Below are 19,365 nucleotides of genomic sequence, written 5' to 3'. Positions count from 1 at the left end.
CTCCTGAGTTCTGAGAGGGAGCAGCATTTTAAACAAGTTCAAGCCTCACCCTCAGCCACATACATGCCTGCTTTGCCTTCAGAGCTGTGCATCTTGAATGCTCTGCCCTCCTCAGCCTGCTGGGTGCTGGCCTCTGCTCTGTCACAGCTGTCTTATGTTGTTGGCTGTGGTCTAAGATGTTCAGAATAAGCGGATCTGAAGAGGCAGGAAGGAGATTGGTGGTGGCCTCATGTTGAAGGGGGGGGGGGGGGCAAGTGAGGACTGGTGGTGAATGTGATAGAAATGGCCCGGAACTCGTCTGTGGTGACGGTCGGACAACTCCCTGAATATACTAAAGCCACTGCATTGGATACCTCTGATGGTGGATGATGTGGAATGAGAATTGCATGTCAATGGAACTGTTCAGAATACCATCCAACAGGTGGCGAGGCCTGTGAGGAGGCCTGAACCTCCTGGAGGATGATGTTCTGCTCTGGGTGGGGTGGTCAGATACGAGGAGGGCATGCTCCGGTAGATAACTCAGGGAAGACAGCTGCTGGGCCTGTGAATTCCAGGTGTTGGGAAGGCAGAGGGCAGAGTAAATTGCAAGGCCCTGCAGCAGGACGGTCTGCTCTGGGGGGGGAAGTCAGATCTGAGGAGGGCATGCTCTAATAGATAACTCAGGGAAGACAGATATTGGGTGTTGAATTACCTCGATTCGAGAAATAGCCAGGCTAGCTAAAAGGTAAAACAATTGTATTTTTATTTATTATAAGGGGTAAACTCACGAAACAGGAACAAGAAGTCCAAACTCAGCTGTGCTGCCAGAAACCACAGAGAGAGCGAGCGCACCTGGGCCACGTGGTGGTTTTCTCCAGTCCCAGAAAGCCACACCCTAACTTGGTCCCACCGCTTAAAGATAATTGGTTGACAAAGATTCCCCATCAGTTGGGCCTGTGAATTCCAAGTGTCAGGGAGGCAGAGGACAGAGTAAATTTCAAGTAAATTTCAAGTAGGACACGACTTCAGTACTTGAGGAAAAGTGTGGTTGTAACAATGGAATGATCCAGAAGGAATGAGACAGTCAAATGGGGCCTTGCATGGACTTGTGTTTCTAGAGGGAAGGAAGCCAAGTAACCTTTACAGTGGCTGTCACTGAGTTTCCTTCTTCCATAACACTTAGAAAAGTGGAGGTCCTTCCGTGTGTTGCCTTGAGCCCTGTGGGAGAGGCGCAGCAGCCCTGCACTGCATGGTCCCTGCGATGCAGTGATTTTGATACCTTTCCTTCTGTTTTGCTTTTCTGGCAATACCGTGGCTGTTATTCAGCTCTTACCCAGAGCTCCTCCCCCTCCCCTTCCCCCTCCCCTGCAGGGTCACCTCACGATTTTCATCGTCACAGAAAAGGCATTTATTGTGAGCACAGTGGCATATTTCAAATATTTGTACCTGAGAACGCTGTTTGCTGGAGTTTAGATAATAATCAGATACCTTTGTGAGTCTTCGACCAAGAGAACACGGCGCACTTGAGATGTGAGCGACGGCGTCGAGCGCCTCTCTTGTTACCACCCTTCCTCCCGTGAAATGCTGCAGACAGCTGCTAGACAGTCGGACAGGCTTAGCATAGAGTAATAAATGGGCAGCGCTCTCAAAGACGGGGGCAGAATAGACATTATTTGTAAGCATTAAGTTTTTAAAAATGTATTTTTAATTTTAACTGACATAGTAATTGTACATGTTTTGAGGGTACAGCATGCCATTGTAGTGCGTGTGCGTGCGTGCGTGCGTGCGTGTGCGTGCGTGCGTGAGATGAGTGGTGATCAGATCATGGAGTGATTGGCATGTCTGTCACCACAGACATACCATTCCCGTGGGCCTATTGAAAGTCCTCTTGACTAGGTAATTTGAAATATGCATGTACTTGTTGCCAAGCATATTGAACCTCGTGTCCTACGTAACACAAGAACTGATTCCCCCGGTGCAGCCCTACCCCAGACTCTTGAACCATCTCATCTTCATTTCTCCGTCATAGGCTCTGCTAACCAATATTCTGTACTTTTTGGAGCAGGGTCTAATTCTGTAGCCCCAGGTGGCCTAGTGCTTACAGTGTATACCTCACTAAGCTGGCCTGGAGCATGCTCTGTAGGATAGGCTGGCTCTGGACTCCCACCAGTCCTCCTGCCTCTGCCTCTCAAGTACCAGTATTATAGGTGCACACCACCATGCCTGGCTTGGACTTTGAGAAGAGCTTCTAAGTTTATACGCAGATTATGAATAATCCCATTCAAATGACATACATCTGAGATGACAGACATACCAGTCACCCGGATCTGATCAACACATTATATATATGTTTTATGATGTCACATGGGACCTCCAAAACATGTCCAGTTGTTGCTATGTATCAGTTAAAACCAAGTGAAAATGCAGTATTTGTCTCTTTGTGCCTTACTTTTCTCTAAATGCCCTCCAGTTCCATGTGTGTTGCTGCAGACGCCAGGGCTTCTTTCTGTTGCGGCTGTGTAATATTCCACCGCGTACGTGGCTGTGTAGTGTTCTACTGTGTACATGCTGTATAGTGTTCCAACGTGTACAATCCTGTGTAGTGTTCCATGTACATGGCCGTGTAGTGTTCCACCGCGTACATGGCTGTGTAGTGTTCCACCGCGTACGTGGCCGTGTAGTGTTCCACCGTGTACGTGGCTGTGTAGTGTTCCACCATGTACATGCACCATGTTTGCTGCATGCTAAGGCTGACTGCTTGCCTTAGTGAGCAGTGACCCATAAATATGCTGAGACCCCCCTGTGTCCTTCCTTCAGCCTCTCTATGTACACCCAGCAGTGAGGGCACATCATATGGGGCTCCATTTCCTAGTTTTTGAGGAGCCCCACACTGTTTCTTAATGGCTGCACTAATTTATTTCCACTAGGAAAATGTAAGAGTTTTCCACATCCCACGCAGCAATGCTTGCTGTCTTTTGGATAATACTTTTTTTCTTTTCAAAGACATGATTTCTCCATGTAGCTCTGGCTGTCCTGGAACTCACTCCGTAGACCAGGGTCTACCTCTGCCTCCTGAGTGCTGGGATTAAAGGTGTGTGCCACCACTGCCCGGCTGGATAATACTATTTTAACCTGGTGAGATAATGTCCCATTATGACTTTGAAAGGCATTGCTCTGGTTACTGATGTTGAACTTTTTTATTTTTCATGCATTTGTTACTCATTTGTCTTTTACCTCTTAAGCCAGTATCCATGCAGGTCATTTGTCCATTTTTAAATAGTGTTTTTTTTTTTTTGTTTGTTTGTTTTTTACTGTTGGCATGTTTAAGATCATTCATGTCTTAATAAATTCCCAGGCAAGCGAGGAGGCTTGCAGACACTCTCTTCTCTTCCTCCATTGACTGTTTCCTTTTCTTGCCTTTTCATTTGCCATTTGTCAACTTTTGCTTTTGCTACCTTTTTTTGTTTGTTTTTGGGTCATATAAAAAACACTATCCGGACGTGTGCCCTGAAGCACCTTCCCTATTATTTTCATAGTTGCATAGTTTGGGGTCTATGTTTAAGTCTTTGATCTATTTTGAATTGACTTTTAATTAGTTAATCATTTTTTTGTTTATTTTTGAGGTATGGTCTCACTATATAGCCCTGGAATCCTGAAACTCACTATATAGACCATGTGGGGCTCAAACTCACAGGGATCCACCTGCCTCAACCTCCAGAGTACTGGGATCTCTCTCTCTCTCTCTCTCTCTCTCTCTCTCACACACACACACACACACACACACACACACACGGGGGCGGGGATTCATTCCTTTAAGTTCTGTGACTCTAGAGAATACCAGAACAAGCTGTTTTGTTTACTATTGCTTTGTAATTTCTTCGGTTTTTGTTTTGTTTTTGTGTTTTTAAGACACGGTTTCTTTGTATAGCCCTGGCTGCCTTGGTCACTTTGTAGACCAGACTGGCCTGGAGCTCAGATACCCACCTGCCTCTGCCTCCTGAGTGCTGGGATTAAAGGAGTGTGCCACCACCTCCCAGCTTTGTCGTGTGTTCTGAAGTCAGGTATTAGAGCCTTGAGCTTTTTTTCCCTTTTTGCTCAAGAATTTTTTTGTTGTTCAGTCTTTTGTAAATTCCACACAGATTTTTAAACACTTTTCTATTTTTGTGAAAGGTGTTAATATTTTAATAGGAATTGATTTGTATCTTGAGGCTGCTTTGGGTAGCAGTATATTTTAGCAATATTCTAGTCCGTGAACGTGGGGTATTTTTCTGTTTCATGTTCTCCCCAGTTTCACCAGGATTTTGTAATTTTCAGTGTAAATGATGGTTGATTTCCTTGCAGGTATTTTGGTCTTTGTAGCTGTCATAAGTGTTGATGCTTTCTTGGTTCTTCCCAAGCAGTGATGTTTTTGCTGTTGAACAAAGGCATTGCTCTTTGCATGCTATTTTATACCCTGGAGCATCACTGAATTTATGAGATCTAACCTAACCACAGTGGTATTAGTTATCTCTATGACCTGTCTGTCTCAGTCAGTTGAGCAATCAAATCTCTTGTCTGCAGATGGATGGATAACTTGGATACCTTCCCTTTATGGGTTTTTTTTTTTTTTTTTTTTGTATTCTCTTATGGCCCTGGTCCATTTTTCCCTTAAAAAGTTGGTGGAGTGTTTTGAGATTTAGCCAGTTTTAATATTCTTTTTTTTTTTTTTTTTTTTTTTTTTTTTTTTTTTCGAGACAGGGTTTCTCTGTGGCTTTGGAGCCTGTCCTGGAACTAGCTCTTGTAGATCAGGCTGGTCTCGAACTCACAGAGATCCGCCTGCCTCTGCCTCCCGAGTGCTGGGATTAAAGGCGTGCACCACCACCGCCCGGCTTTAATATTCTTTTTAATATTGAAATGATTTGTGTACTTGATAGCTAAGGCAGTACATTTTATGTGGAATGTGATCTTATCTTCATAAGGAGGTGGAGTGGAGGAAGTAGCTTTGAGCTAGCAGTTAGGAGGTTGTGTCTTAGTCAGTGGTCTATGGCTGTGAAGAGACACCATGACCGTGGCTACTCTTATAAAGGCAAACGTTTAATTGGTGCTGGCTTACAGTTCAGAGGTTTAGTCCATTGTTACCTTGTGGGACATGGGGGTGTGTAGGCAGACATGGTGCTGGAGCCTGGAGTCCTACATCTTGATATGCATTCAGCAGGAAGTATCTGAGACTCTGGGCATGGCTGCAGCATATGTGAGACCTCGAAGCCCACCTCCACAGTGACACACTTCCTCCAAAAAGGCCACACCTACTCCAACAAAGCCACGCCTCCTAATGGTGTCAACTCCCTTTATTCTATTTCCTAATCTGTTTATCTCCTTGAGTACAGGCTTTAGCTCCATTCCACTCTGTGGTGCTCCTTTTCTCCTCAAATATTTTCCCTTGCTCAGCTTGCTCCTTTTCATTATAGATCTTCCTTAGAGTTAACACTGATAACCACACCACAGAGTCTATACTAGGCTGTTCTGAGATTTCCTCTGCTAAGGGAATTAATCCAAAACTCTTCACTTAAGACTCAGGCAAACTTTTCAGACAAGGACATAGCAGCCACTTCCTTCACCAAAATATCCCAAGAACAATCTCGAGGCAGCATGCTGAAATTAGTCTCCTCTGAAACCACTTGAGCCAGCCGCTCACAGTTCAAATCACTCTTAACAACATTATCTTCCATGCTTTTACTGGTGTGGCCCATTGAGCAGCACTTAAAGCATACAACTGCTTTTCTAATCCACAGTCCGAAGGTCCTTTATCCTTCAAACAAAAGCATAGTCAAGCCTATCACAGCAATACCTCTGTCCCTGGTACCAACTTCTTCCTTAGTTAGGGTTTCTGTCACTGTGAAGAGACACCATGGCCACAGCAACTCTATTAAAGGAAAACATTTAATTGGCTTACATTTTTAGAGATTTAGTCCATTATCATCATGGTGCGATATGGTAGCGTATGTCTGCATGGTGCTGGAGAAATAGTCAAGTGTTGATATTTTGACTTTCAGGCAACAGGAAGTAGACTGTCTCACTGGGTGTAGCTTGAGCATATATGAGACCTCAAAGCCCACTTCTACAGTAGCACACTTCCTCCAATGAGACCACACCTACTCCAACAAGGCCACACCTCTCAATAGTGCCATTCCCTTTGGGGGGGCATTTTCTTTCAAACCACAACCACGTGTGACTTATTCCCAGCTTGGCCAGTGCTACCATCTGACCTGTTTGAGATAGTTAAAAGGAAAAGCCATCTCAGTGTGATCCCCTTTTCCCCGTGCATTCCAGTAAAGATTTATGTGCAGATCATTTCCTCGCTAAGGCGAATAAAGACTTCATTTTGGCCTCATGAGGCCATGTGTTCTCTGAAGGAGTTAGCTTGCAGTAGCAGCTGGCCTGCACAGTCAGTGCAGTAGACAGTACAGTAGGCATGCATGCCAGCCGCCGGGAGCCTGGTGGTACCATGTGCAGCTTTGTGCCATGCTCAAGTTAGCTTTCATGTGAAGGTGTGGTAGATAATTTGCCACTGGGTAGAGTTAGTGCTGACTGAATATGCCACTTGTACCTGCTCTATCTGCATGCCCTCTGGCAGGAAAGTTGAACACAAAGTCTTGGGATACTCTGTCTGAACTCTTAAGCAGGGTTCACAGGCTCATTATTTACCTTTCTCATGTCACTTGTCACATTTGAAGACGACTTGAAACACCCCACCATATCATAGTTTGTTAGCTCTGTACCTGCATTCATTCGCTGTTCTGAATCTTTGTTGGGCACTTTATATGAGCAGGTAGTGTTCTGGGTATTCGGAATACAGCAGAGGATCAGATCCTGGCTCTGTAGAGTCGAGACAGTTTATCAGCGTATGGTATGTGCCACACATGTAGCAGGGAAGAGCAGAGTGTCCATGGTGGCAGAGCGCAGATGACATCCTGCCTGTTGGTCTGCAAGATTGGGTTATTTAAATGACACACTTAAGTGTGAGGATACACCATGTCGTTCTTAGTGGGAGGAAGATTCAAGGCCAGGGAAGCATGTGCAAAGACTCTGAGGTATACGCGTGTGGTGTGCTCATGGGCGCATGTGGTGTGCTGGTGGGTGCATGGGTGCATGTGGTGTGCTCATGGACGGGTGTGGCGTGCTCGCAGAGCATCAGGAGGTGGATTGATGAGCTGCAGGTAAGGTGAGTGCGTGCTCTGGCCCAGACAAACCACTGTCTTTGGCCTTGAACACCTTCCCTTTCCACTGTGGCTGAGGTGGGAATGAGTTTAGTTTGCTCCACATGCTCCCTGATTATTCTGTTTCTTCTGAAAGACAACCTTTTTCTATTGATTAGCATGTGACTTTAATCCCAGCATTTGGGAGGCAGAGGCAGGAGGATCTCTGAGTTCCAGGCCATTCTGGTTTATATAGTGAGCTCCAGGCCAGCTAGGATGGTGTGTAGAGAGTTGGTGTTAAAAATAAAAAAGAAGGGCTCTTTTATCATGTTAATTATGTGCATGTTTCTACACAGAGACCCATGTTTATCTCGTCCCTTCCATCTACTGCTGCCCTGCACAGTCTACTGTTGTAACTGTCGCACTGTTTTACCCCAGGCATTGGCAGGCAGTGACCTAGGGACCAAGTCCTGCCCACTGCCTAGTTTCTACAAATGATATTTTGTTGGAAAACAGCCTCCCTCTTTTGTTCATGTACTGGTTGTCTGCACTGGAGCTGCAGTGGCCAAGTAGTTGCACCGCAGACCTATGGGATCCGCAAAGCCCCAGGTATAGTCTGACCCTCAGTGGTTTCTCTGCCTCTGCTCCAGACTTCATGCTCTTCCCTGGTCATTTCAGCTGTTGCTTGCAGGGCTAGCCTCTTTGTTCTTAGAACTGCTTCCAAGTCTTCCTTTAGCCTACTATCCTTTTTTTCCAGGAGTAGGAGATGGCTGTGGGGGTGGGGGATATCTGTGGGGGTAGGGGATATCTGTGGGGGTAGGGGTGGCTGAGGGGTGGGGATGGCTGTGGGGGTGGGGGATATCTGTGAGGGTAGGGATGGCTGTGGGGGTAAGAATGGCTGTGGGGGTGGGGGATATCTGTGGGGGTGGGGGATATCTGTGGGGGTAGGGGTGGCTGGGGGGGTAGGGATGGCTGTGGGGGTAAAGATGGCTGTGGGGGTAGGGGATGTCTTTGGGGGTAAGGAAGGCTGTGGGGGTAAGGGGGTGGGGTAGGTGAAAAACTGCAGAACAGGCAGAATAGGAATTTGATTGCTTTTAATTTGTAATCTACTGAAGGGAGAAGCCATTGCTTCATAATGTTGGCATTTTCCCTTCCAGAAATAACCATCTCTACAATTACGTTTTTCACTGAACATGACTGTTTCTGCATTTGTCTCACATTTTGAAGTTTAGTCCTATGTGTATTATTGCTTTTTGATGCTGTTATAATTGAGATATCTCAGTTATATTTTACAATTGGCATTATGGTAGAAAGGAAGGATTGTGTTTATTGTGCTTTTAAATTGTTTCTCATTGTTACGGATATATAAAGTATTAGTAATTTAAGTGTTGTTTGATGGTTATGTCTGAATGTAACCTGAAATCACATGATCCCTGATAGTGCTGTGTCGGCGAGTGCTGCAGAGTTCTAATCTACAGTGGTTTAGTGGAGTGGTCTGAGCCCTCCCTTCCCTTTCATCTTGCACAGATCACAGAGATAGTAATTAAATCAGACGACATTTTCATACCCAGTCAGCGTTTGTTGGTGGGTTTGAAGATACCCAGAAGATAATTTAGGTGAGGTCTTTATCAGGCGGGCTGTGCTGTGCAGAGCTGACTGTGGCCTTACCGTGGACTCTAGAGGGGCGCCCGGCACCTGCAGCCAGCCCACCCTGCTCGCTGTGCAGAGCCTTTGGATCCCGGAGAACAGTTGACTTAACCTTGCATTTATCCTTTGGAACTGAAAGAGGAGCCGGAGATTTTTATGAATCTGTTAGTGCTTTCCTGAATTTATTCTCTGTAAAGCGTTTGATCTTTACCCTGACATCTCTGCCTTAAGGATGTGAAATCTATTTTAGATTTCAAGGTCTATTACTTGCCCTGAGCTTGGAACAGATGAACCATAAATCCAGTATCTCTTAACCTCTGTGAATTTATCTTTTATTGCTATTTTTTCCTGCTAAATTCATGTCGTCTTACGCTGTGAAACTAAAGGACTCTTGGTGTTACTGGTTTCATCTGTTTTTCCTTTGCCTTTTCCAGTGCAGCGACAACCTAGCGATTGTGGTAGGAACTGGGTATGGAAATGGGTGCTTGACATGGCACGTGACTTGTGAAATGGACCCTTTTCTTGCCTTTAGTGAAGTGAGACACGTATATAGACTGTAGCTGTAAGCATTCATGTGTCTTTCTCTGTGTGGAGATTTCCTGCCACCACATCTCTGTGTATGTCTGTCTATACTTCTGTGCATACCAGTGCTGTTATGGGTTGAGCTGTGTCAGTCCCCTTGCTGCAGTCACAGAGTTCTGGCTTTGGGGTCTTTGATAGGTCTTTGGAGTTACACCTACGTAATTAAAAACTATTTCCTGTGGAGTTGGAACTATTTGGTGTGGAGTTGGTAGTTTTAATTGAGTATTCCAGGCATTGTGGTTGGGGCCTGACCCGTCTCGGCATTGTGTAGGCAGCCAGTTGCTTGGTTTCGTCGTTATAGCACTATACAGGGTAACTTGTTTTAACTAAAACCTGTGGACTGGCGATTTGGACCAACTTCTAGGCCCCACGGTTGGGATGTGAAGGACAGTGTTGCTTTGGGCTTACACCCCTGGGGACTGGGTTGAGTGTAGAGGGGGAGAAGATGGGTGTGGAGTGGAAAGAGAAGGATTTGTGGGCTGGTGTGAAAGACACTCAGAAGCCGGGACAGGTGTATTATCATGAAAGTGGGGACTCCCTGTGAGGGTAACCCGCTTCTCTTGTGCAGCTTCTATCTTTAGTACAGGAAAGGGGAAGGTTGAACAACTTCAGTTTGTGTAGGCATGCTAATGCAGAATCTGGAGGCTAGTGAGGTGACATTTGGGGGCCACAGGGATGTGTGCTACATGCGTTCTGGCCTTTGACATGTCCTTTTTGCCTTCCCTTCTGTTGTCCTCAGTGGCAAGACAGTCCTTGGTCTCAGCCTTGGTTTCCGGTTGGGGTGGGGAGCAAAGTGATAATGGAGTGTGTAGGCCTGCTTCCCGCTTCTAAACAGGATCCTGAGATGGCTGTGGTGTGGGAGTTGTGTATTTCAGCCCCCACTGCCTCTTGTAGGCCAGGTGAACACCGTTGTTTCCGGCTTGGAGATCCTGTCCATTTTTATTTAGATAAACAAGAGGAGGTATGTGTACTGAGCACACATGTGCACATATGTACACTCTTCTCGTGTGTGTCTTTCTCAGCCTTTCCTGTGCAGGTGTATGAAGTGGATCATCTGGATTGACCCTGTGACATTTACCTTAAGCATGGCTGGATTATTCAGGCTCAAACAGTTAACAGGGGTCTTAGCTTTTGTTTGTTTGTGTTTCTAAGATTGGGTCTTGGACATGCCCTGCTCCCCGGGCCCCAGTGCAGTGGGATTTCAGGGGAGGATTTCAGGGGAGCACCACCGCGCCTGGCCAGGAGTCCATCTTTAGGTCTGTTGTACGTTCTAGACGGCAGAGGCTGCTCGAGCAGAGCAAGTGCGCATGTGTGTCGTCTGTTCCTGTGCCCCCTGTGCGTGTCAGGGACATCTTGTTGCCTGGCTCCCAGCCCTGCAGGGCTGCCCGTGAAGGGATTCCTAGGGCAGGGGAGCCTTTTTGACAGATTGAGAGCAGCAGCCCATGGGTCCAACCCAGCAGACAGTTCACAGGGTCGCATCTGACCCTGGGAGTGCTCTCTGCAGCTGGTGCCTGTCCCCAGTGCTAACGGTGAAGTGACTTAGAATGGTGTGACCCCGAGAGTGCCTCTTCTAGGCCACTTTCGATCTAACACGTGTGATTGGAAAGATGGAATTAGTGTTAATCCTGCTATTTATAAAAATACTTACTGATACTTTTTCAAATATCAAGTTATTAATAACCTTTCAGCTCCTTTCTGTAGGCTGCATATGTGGGCATACTTTATAAATCTTGTCTGCATGTGTGTGATGCTAGGGATTGACTGGGGCTTCATACGTGCTAGGTCATGATCTACTGCTACTAGATCCTCGCCCATACAAACATTTGACGTGGGAGATTTCACAGCCTGGTAGAGCACTGCGGTTGTTCTGTGCCGGGTTCTGGCATGGAGCAGCCTCCGGAGTCTCTCATGCCTGCCATAGCGTGCAGTCCCGAAGTGGTTAGAGGTGGCACATGGATGCTCCTTTGCTGGGGACTGCTTCCTCAGGAGTGTGACTGTTGAGTCTGTGGCATTTTCTACTGTTGCTCTGGGACCCCCGCCCATAAGGCCGTTCTTTCTCTGTGTGTTTAAGGGAGGTGGAGGGGTAGTGCCTGTGACAGATAATACTGTATAATCAGCCACAGAGGAAATATGCTGTAAAGTTGCAAAGTGCCAAATATTGGGACGCCATTCTGTCATTTTTCTGGCTGCAAGTGTGCTTATCATAACAAAATTCCAGGGAAGGATGGGAAAGCGAGCCCATTTCCTCGGAGATCTGAGCCATTTTCGATTTGCATGGCTCCTTTGAGTTGCTGACATTATTTGTATCTTCCAGGGAAATGCAGGTTGGCTGCTGGCAGGATTTCACAGCTCCTGCAGTATTTTCTTTGTACCGTGGAGTTGACATGAACTCCCATGACCGTTAGCATTTGGTTGCAGATTGGACTCTATGGTCAGAGCTGGTTCTGGGGGCTGAGTCAGTAGTTGCGTTTGTTGTTGACCTGTAAGTATCCTGCTACTCGAGGCACCGAAACAACTGCTTACGTTTACTTTTGAGCTTTTGAAATTTCTTACTGTCTGAGAACCAGCTAACACTGATCTCTTTTCTCCCTTTTCTTTTAAAGACTTCCAACTGAACTCTCATCTCTCAACACTGGCAAACATTCATAAGATCTACCATACCCTTAACAAGCTAGTAAGTCAGTCTTTAAAGATACAGTTGCCAGCTTTGATGTGGCCGCTTTGTGCAAACGCTTTTGATAAAAGAATTTATGCTCTGGCTATCAATTGCTTATGAGAATACTGGGTTTTCGTGCTTGCTGTAGGGTATGCAGTTTCTTGGTGTTAACGATCATGTTTCTTACAGAATCTGACAGAAGACGTTGGCCAAGACGATCACCAAACAGGTAAATGCGAACACTACTGACTTTTAAGTAAGGATGCCGAGGAATCATGGCAAAGGGAAGCCGTGGCCATAGAGGCTTTGAGTTATCCACCTAGTGCCCTCGGTTAACACGTCGTCACTGTTGAGGACCCCAGGTGAAAAGGCAGCAGGGATCTGTCTTGAAGCTGTGGATTGTGCTAGTGCTCCCATTTCCTCAGAGGGCCTGAAGAGTCTTTTGTAGGTTTCAGGAACAGTCCCTTTCTTACCAAAGCCTCTTAGCTCCTGCTGAAAGGCGCTGGTAACGCAGCCTGCAGGCCTGTGGAGGTCCTGAGAGAACGGCTGCTCCTGGGTATGGTGGGGAGAAGGTTTACTGTAGACAAGAGGGAGAGCGTAGCCAGAGGCATATGGAAGGGTCCAGAGTGACCAGCACACTGAAGTGGGCCGTAACAGCAGAGGAGGGAGGAGGGAGGGACAGCACGGAACCAGGAGCAGCGGCCAAGAGGGCAAGAAGCCAACAAAGGGAGGTTATGGAGGAAAGAGCAGCTGAGGGAAGGACTGGGCTGGAGAAGTTTAGGGTAGGGAGGGGAGGGTAGGGTAGGGTAGGGTAGGGTAGGGTAGGGTGTGACAGTGGATTTAGGGCCTGAGGGATTCTGGGAGAACCCAGTAGCCACTTTAATAGGCATCTCAGCCTTTTGTTCTGGGTTTGAGACCTAACACTGAGGGTTCCTGAATGGGAAAGTGAGCACCTGCTTCTTAAAGTTGTTCTCTAGACCTGTGGTTCTGAAGGAGGAAGTAGCATCATGTTCTCCTCACTTCAGCCTCTTCTGTAAGTTTGGGGTGTGGGCTCAGTGTTTGCCCATCTGACCGGCACCCAGCCCATGATGCAACTGACCAGGGTGCTGCACCCCGAGAACCACTTCTCTAAGCTATTCATGATTCTAAAGCCCAGGAACATGCATTTGACCTACAGCTACAAAATTTGTGGCAGAAATGATTAAAATGTATTGTAAAATAGAAAAATTACTACAGTTCTAGGTTTGTGGATTCAGGCTGCTGCGACAGAATACCCAAGAGCTAGTGACTTATAGTCATGTATGATTCGTTAGAGGCTGGAGAGCTCGTGACTATAGTCATTTATGACACTTGTTAGAGGCTGGATATTCATGTATGACTCTTGTTAGAGGCTGGAGAGCTAGTGACTTATATTCATGTATGACTCTCGTTAGAGGCTGGATATTCATGTATGACTCTTGTTAGAGGCTGGAGAGCTAGTGACTTATAGTCATGTATGACTCTCGTTAGAAGCTGGAGAGCTAGTGACTTATAGTCATGTATGACTTGGTTCTAGAGGCTGGAGAGCTAGTGATTTATAGTTATGTATGACTCTCGGTTCTAGAGGCCAGAGAGTCAGGCGGCAGATTGCTGTTCTCCCTGGTGGCCTTTTGCTGTGTTCTTTGTTCAGGAGAAGAGGCACCTTGCAGGATCTTTACATAAGGCGATTCTCAGTTGTCAGGGTTTCACCTCATGATCCAGTCAGCCCCAAAGACTCCAGCTCTCCATCCCAGTACCCTGGGAAGTGGATGTCAGCATTTGAATTTTGGAGGGTTACCTTCAGACCAGAGCTTGTTGAAGAAATTTGAGTGGCCCCAAAGTGAGTGGTGTGGAACTTGTTGGCTTTGGATCTCCGAGTCTACCTCTTTCCCTAGTCCTCTGTTGAATGTTGTTTTTCCCCCAGATGTTTTTATGCATGTGTATATGTTTGTGTTTTTTTGAAACATCCATGGTATTTGATTTTTCATTTAATGGTAGATTGTTGACATGTAGACCTCACCCACGTTCTCCTTCCAAACTGATTCAGAGCGGATTGAAATATAAGCATAGGAAGGAGCTTGAAGAAATAGTCTGTTGGAGTGCACTGGCTTTTCAGTACTCCTGAGTCCAGACAGACACACCTGCTGTGCACTGTAGACCAGCCCGTGATGGAGACAGGCTTCCTGCTCTGCTGGGGAGGGGGGCATCTCAGAGTAGCTGGGCTCTCTGCTCAACTTCCCCTCTCTGCAACCTCAATTAGACCAGGCAGGGGAGGATGGGATGGGGAACAGACCGTGCCAGGTGTGTTGAGGAGGTCAGGGGCAAACATTTTCAGTAGCACGTTATAAAAGGATATGTTCTCTTTTGAAATTGCTGCTTAATTGTCCAATTCATGGACATATCATGTTCTCCAGCCTCCTGATGAGCGTTTGTGCTTGGGTTTAACTCTCAGCTATTTTCAGTAATACTGGAATAATATCTCCAGGGTCAAGTTCATAATTAAGGAAAGAAACACAGCTTTCTACTTGAAGCTGTTGGTGGTCATGAAGATTTTTTTTTTACTTAACAGTTGGTGGTGGTGTTTTAGTTTTTAAAATAAGATTTTTGTATTAGTAAGACTCTAAGATTGTCTTAGCTATGGTAACAACACATTTCTGATTTCTGAATATTATATAGTTAATTTTGGAGTTTAGATTTAAATGAGTAATTGTTACTATGGAAATTTCATATCTAAATGTTTAACTTAAAAATGACAATATAATAACTGTAGGTTTCAATTAAGGAAGGCGATGGAGGAAAGAGTGTTTAGCCCTGGTCCCCAGCTGTGTCTGAGGGCCTGGATAGTGTTGGTTGGTGCTCATGGTGTGTGTGTGTACTCTGCATATGTGTGTGTGCTCATAGAGTGCATGCACACTCATGATGTGTGTGGGCATGTGTGTTCGTGGTGTAGGTACTCATGGGGTATATATATGCTCATAGGTTTTTGTGTGTATGCTTGATATGGTGTATATATATATATATATATATATATATATGTATATATATATGTGGTATATGTATGTGTACAGATGTATACATGGTACACCATGTGGGTATTATGCACGGAGGGGCCAGAGGTTGACATCAAGATGTCATCACTAGCTTCTCTACCCTATTTTTTTTCTTTTTTTTTTGAGATAGGGTTTCTTTGTAGCTTTGGAGCCTGTCCTGGAATTAGCTCTTGTAGACCAGGCTGGCCTCGAACTCACAGAGATCCTTCTGCCTCTACCTCCCGAGTGCTGGGATTAAAGGCGTTCACCACCACTGCCTGGCTCTCTACCCTATTTTTAAAAATAGGGTGTCTCACTGAATCTTGAGCTCACTGGTTTTGGCTAGCCTTGGTTGGCCAGCAAACACCCAGATCTGCCTGTCTATCTGTTCCCCTGGGGCTAAGGGTACAGGCACATGCCACCATGGTCCTCTTTTTATGTGGGTGTTGGCAACCAAACTCGGGTCCTCATATTTGTGGGACAAGCACTTTACCCATCAAACTGTATCCCTGGGCCAGGGCTTGTTTGCTAGTCTGTCGCTACAGTTCACATCTGGCTGTGGCTACAGTTCCACATCTGGCTGTGGCTACAGTTCCACATCTGGCTGTGGCGTCTGTTGTGTTTCTGCTCTGCAGCATACACTGTAAAAGTTAGACAGGGGAAAGTGAGTGAGCCTCGGAGATACGAGCAAGTGTGCTGTTTCTTTGACTGTCTTGGCCCAAGGGGAGTCTGAGCACCTATTGTAAGCATTGTGTGCGGGAGAGCCAAGACTATGCCAGAAGGTGGGGCATCTCCTCCCCTGCCTTGTGCTTCTGCTCTTCCACAAGGGAGCTAGGGAGGTGAGGATGAGGAAGAGTAGCTCTGAAATAGAGAACTGAATTAACAAAAGAAAAACACAGAGCAGGGAACAAGTCAGAAAAGTGATTATGCGTGCCAGAGTCAGGGTTCCTTAGAGATAAAAGAAAAGGAATTCTTTTTGTCCTAAATAGCAGGAAAATTTTGTTCTTTTAAAAATTGCTAGTCTTTCCAGGCGGTGGGCGCACATGCCCTTAATCCCAGCACTTGGGAGGCGGAGGCAGGTGCTGATCTCTGTGAGTTTGAGGCCAGCCTGGTCTACAGAGCGAGTTCCAGGACAGGCTTCAAAGCTACAGAGAAACTCTGTCCCAGAAAACCAAAAAGAAAAAAAATTACTAGTTTTATTTGAACAGGTAATTCACCCATATGTTCAAGAAAATGAAATAAAATCCTAGGTCCTGGTGAGATGTCTATTTGTCAGCTGACACCGCCAAGTCTCCGCCATGGAATGAGCATTGCTGCCGACTTCATGGAAACCCTTGGTGGGCAGAGCGAGCTGCGTGTAGTGTTGTGACACGAGACAGTGCCGCGGGGCAGCAGGCTCACCAGCGTGAACAAGGCAGATTGAGGTGTGCGTTTTGAACGTGTGGTTAAGTTTGGACAAGTCAGAAACAGCCTCTCCCTCCCTTGGGGATGTGTGGGAGGACTAGTAACTGGGCCCCTGAGTTGGTGGATCTTGTAAGAGATTAACTCTAGCAGGGACTCCTGCTAAGGCCGGTCAAGTAAGACGATCGCACGAAGGGGGAAGGGCCTGCCCAGGCATCAGTTCAGATCGCACGCCTACTTAAACTGTTAGGAAAGCAGCAAGGTGGACAGAGGATCCAGGTGACTTCAAGTTGCCTTTAAAACTTGATTTTCTGGGACAATACTATAATAGACCTATTGAAAAATGTCAGTAGTATTTTAAACTGTTTAATATGGGAAGAAGGACTATATTAATTGACTTAAATGAAAAGATAAAAAAAAACTTGTTCTCTTAAAATACTACCCCCCCCCCAAACGAATCCAAACTTTCAGGTAAAAACCTTTATATACGATTAGGTTTTAAAGGTGTGTGTGTGTGTGTGTGTGTGTGTGTGTGTGTGTGTGTGTGGTATGTGTATGTGTGGTGTGTATATGTGGTGTGTAGTGTGTGAATGTGTGTCTCTCTGTGTGTGTAAGGTGTATGTGTGGAGTTCAGAGAACTTTCTGGAAGAGGTTCAAAATTGTTTTCTACCTTTATGTGAATTTGGGTCAATCAGACTCAGGTTGCCGAGTTTTCGTGACAAATCCCTTTTACTGGATGAACCATCTTGCTGGCCCTGAATTTTATTTTCATTATCTCTTTAATGATTATCTTAATGCCATACCATTTAGAAGAAACTTGTGTCTGTAGTTTTAGCTTTCTGGAGGCTGAGGCAGAAGGATCCAGGGTTCAAAGCCAGGCTGAGCCTATTTGGAAAGCTCTCAAGAGCTGGTGTGCTGGTCTGAGTAGAACATCTGCCTGGCTTGTGTGAGGTCCAGAGCCCATGCTGCCAGGCAGAGTACTCTGTGGCTGTCAGAGCCGCAGAGCTCCCCCCACCTGAAATGCCAGGTGGGCTGTAGCAAAGAGGCCATAGGAGTTCTTGACTGTATTATCTCCTTTTGATTTTTTTTTTCTTAAAGATAGAGTTAAATTGAGGTGAAGTATATATTTAAGCTTCGGAGCCTAAATTTATTGAGATAAATGAATAAGATTGGTAGAGCGCTCATTTAGACTTAAGGATTTATTTTGGAAGCACTGTATTGCCAGTACACGTGAAGTTAGCTTTGCTGACAAATGGGAGATGAGACAGACGTGATGGTGCATTATCTAATTGTAGGTGTTCCAGGTATCTGGAAAGGTTCTGATTTTAGGCAGCTTGATTTGTGCATATTTTAGGAACACATTCAGTAAATACTTCATTGTCTGAGGAACTCAATAAAGTATCTCTTTACTATCATAAATTATTATATGTACGAGTGAACCCAAAAAGAAACTACAAAGAAAGATGTACCTTTTTCCTTTCCTGTGTTGTTGTTTTGAGACAGTGTCTTGATCTTCAACTCGATTGGCCTTGAGCTCTCTTAGGTAGCTACTGTTGGTCTTGTAACCTTTCTGCCTTAGCCTCCTGAGTGTTGTGTTGCAGTCTGAGGTGACAGGCATGGACCACTCCTGCCCAGGATGCACGCGTGCCTGTGCGCTTTGCAGAGTCCTCGTAGGTTCTCTTGGCTGTGATCTGCCGGGCAAGAGAAGCAAGAGAAGGAGCAGAGGAGGCCGGAAGCAGATGTGCAGCAAAACCTGTGTATGTTGTTGACTCAGGTCTTGTTGGGAAATTGTTCTTTTAAGTAAACATGCAAAACACTGCTTTTCCTGTAACCGGGAAAGCTCTCCCTGGGTCTGTGTCCTCCCCGCCTGTGCTGTGAAGCAGCTATGCAGGGGCAGACTTGTTGCCATTGGAGAGGGTTGGCATGGCTTATTTGTGGATGGCCAGTAACGGTTCCTATGCCAATACTTAGAAAGATTGGGGGAAAAGTCATGTCTGTCTCTTAACTAGGAGAGAAAAGTGTTGGATAAAGTACGGTTCCAGACCTGCGGATGTGAGTCAGGACTACACAGATATGAGATATTGATTCGTGAAACTTATAGAAGAAAGCAGTCCTTGGTAAGAAAATTAGTTGATGTAAGGTGTTTGTGCTTATCCAAGATGCACTGTTGGTGAAAGCAGACTTGGTGCTGCTGTTTCTAAAGAAGCTGGTGCTGAAGGAGCTAGTAAATTACATTTTATTGGAGGAGACATTATTTTCAAGTGCTCGTTTCTCATGGACTGAGGAGATAAGTGCATTTTCCTGTGTTCTGTAAATTCTGTGGGAGGGAGAGACTACTGCCAGCCCAGATGCTCTGGGGAGGAACTGGCTGTCCCTCCGGTGTGTCCGTATCTAGGGTGGCGGAAGCCCGCTTGCAGTGGCAGGCATGTCTCACTTCTGGACACTGTTTCAGGATCTAGGGTAGCGCCAGCATTTTCCTTCTGCAGGCTTACCCGAGGCATCAGTGAGCAAGGATAAGCTGATCGTCTGCAGGAGCTCAGGACACTGCAGTGTTTAAACTCTGGAGTACACTAGTGTGGTTTGTGACCAGGACACTTCTCTGTAGGGAAGGTGAATGAGTGTGTGGGGTGCTAGACTCCCCTCTCTCCACCCCCCTCCCCCCACTCTTTCCCTCTTCTCTGCTGCCGTTGTGAGAGGTAGAGAGAACTCTGTGTCTCTTGGACAGAAGATGTAGTTAGGCTCCAGGCAGGGTTTGTGTGTGATAGCCCAAGCCTCCTGGATATCAGGTTCCAGACTGAGGGAACAAGCGGACTCTGATGCCCAGGGACTGTCCAGTTCCAGCTCTGGGCTTGAGTTCATTTGGGACCCTGGAAGCATA

At 46.1% G+C, this 19,365-nt stretch overlaps 1 protein-coding gene across 7 annotated transcripts in view; it reads left to right on the top strand.

Moving 5' to 3' along the window:
- Dcun1d4 (defective in cullin neddylation 1 domain containing 4) overlaps window positions 1-19,365 on the top strand; it is a 75,680-nt gene that overhangs the window by 12,599 nt on the left and 43,716 nt on the right. For 2 of the 7 annotated variants that reach the window (XR_005287145.1, XM_038345297.1), the window contains exons 1-3: window positions 7,740-7,763; window positions 11,987-12,057; window positions 12,229-12,268. The exons of 1 other annotated variant lie outside the window; for it this stretch is intronic. Coding sequence is in view for 1 of the 6 variants with exons in the window: in XM_038345317.1 (XP_038201245.1) it covers window positions 11,987-12,057; window positions 12,229-12,268 (111 nt within the window). In the remaining 5 variants the exon portion in view is untranslated. Of the gene's footprint in view, window positions 1-7,726; window positions 7,764-11,681; window positions 11,866-11,986; window positions 12,058-12,228; window positions 12,269-19,365 lie in introns of those variants that run through there. 4 more of the 7 variants (XM_038345317.1, XM_038345345.1, XM_038345309.1 and 1 more) reach the window with 3 other exon arrangements.

The sequence above is a fragment of the Arvicola amphibius genome, chromosome 1 (assembly GCF_903992535.2).
Source record: "Arvicola amphibius chromosome 1, mArvAmp1.2, whole genome shotgun sequence".
In the NCBI taxonomy this organism is placed as follows: Eukaryota; Metazoa; Chordata; class Mammalia; order Rodentia; family Cricetidae; genus Arvicola; species Arvicola amphibius.
Note: the sequence above shows the minus strand (reverse complement) of the source record. Positions and strands in the feature narration are given on the sequence as shown.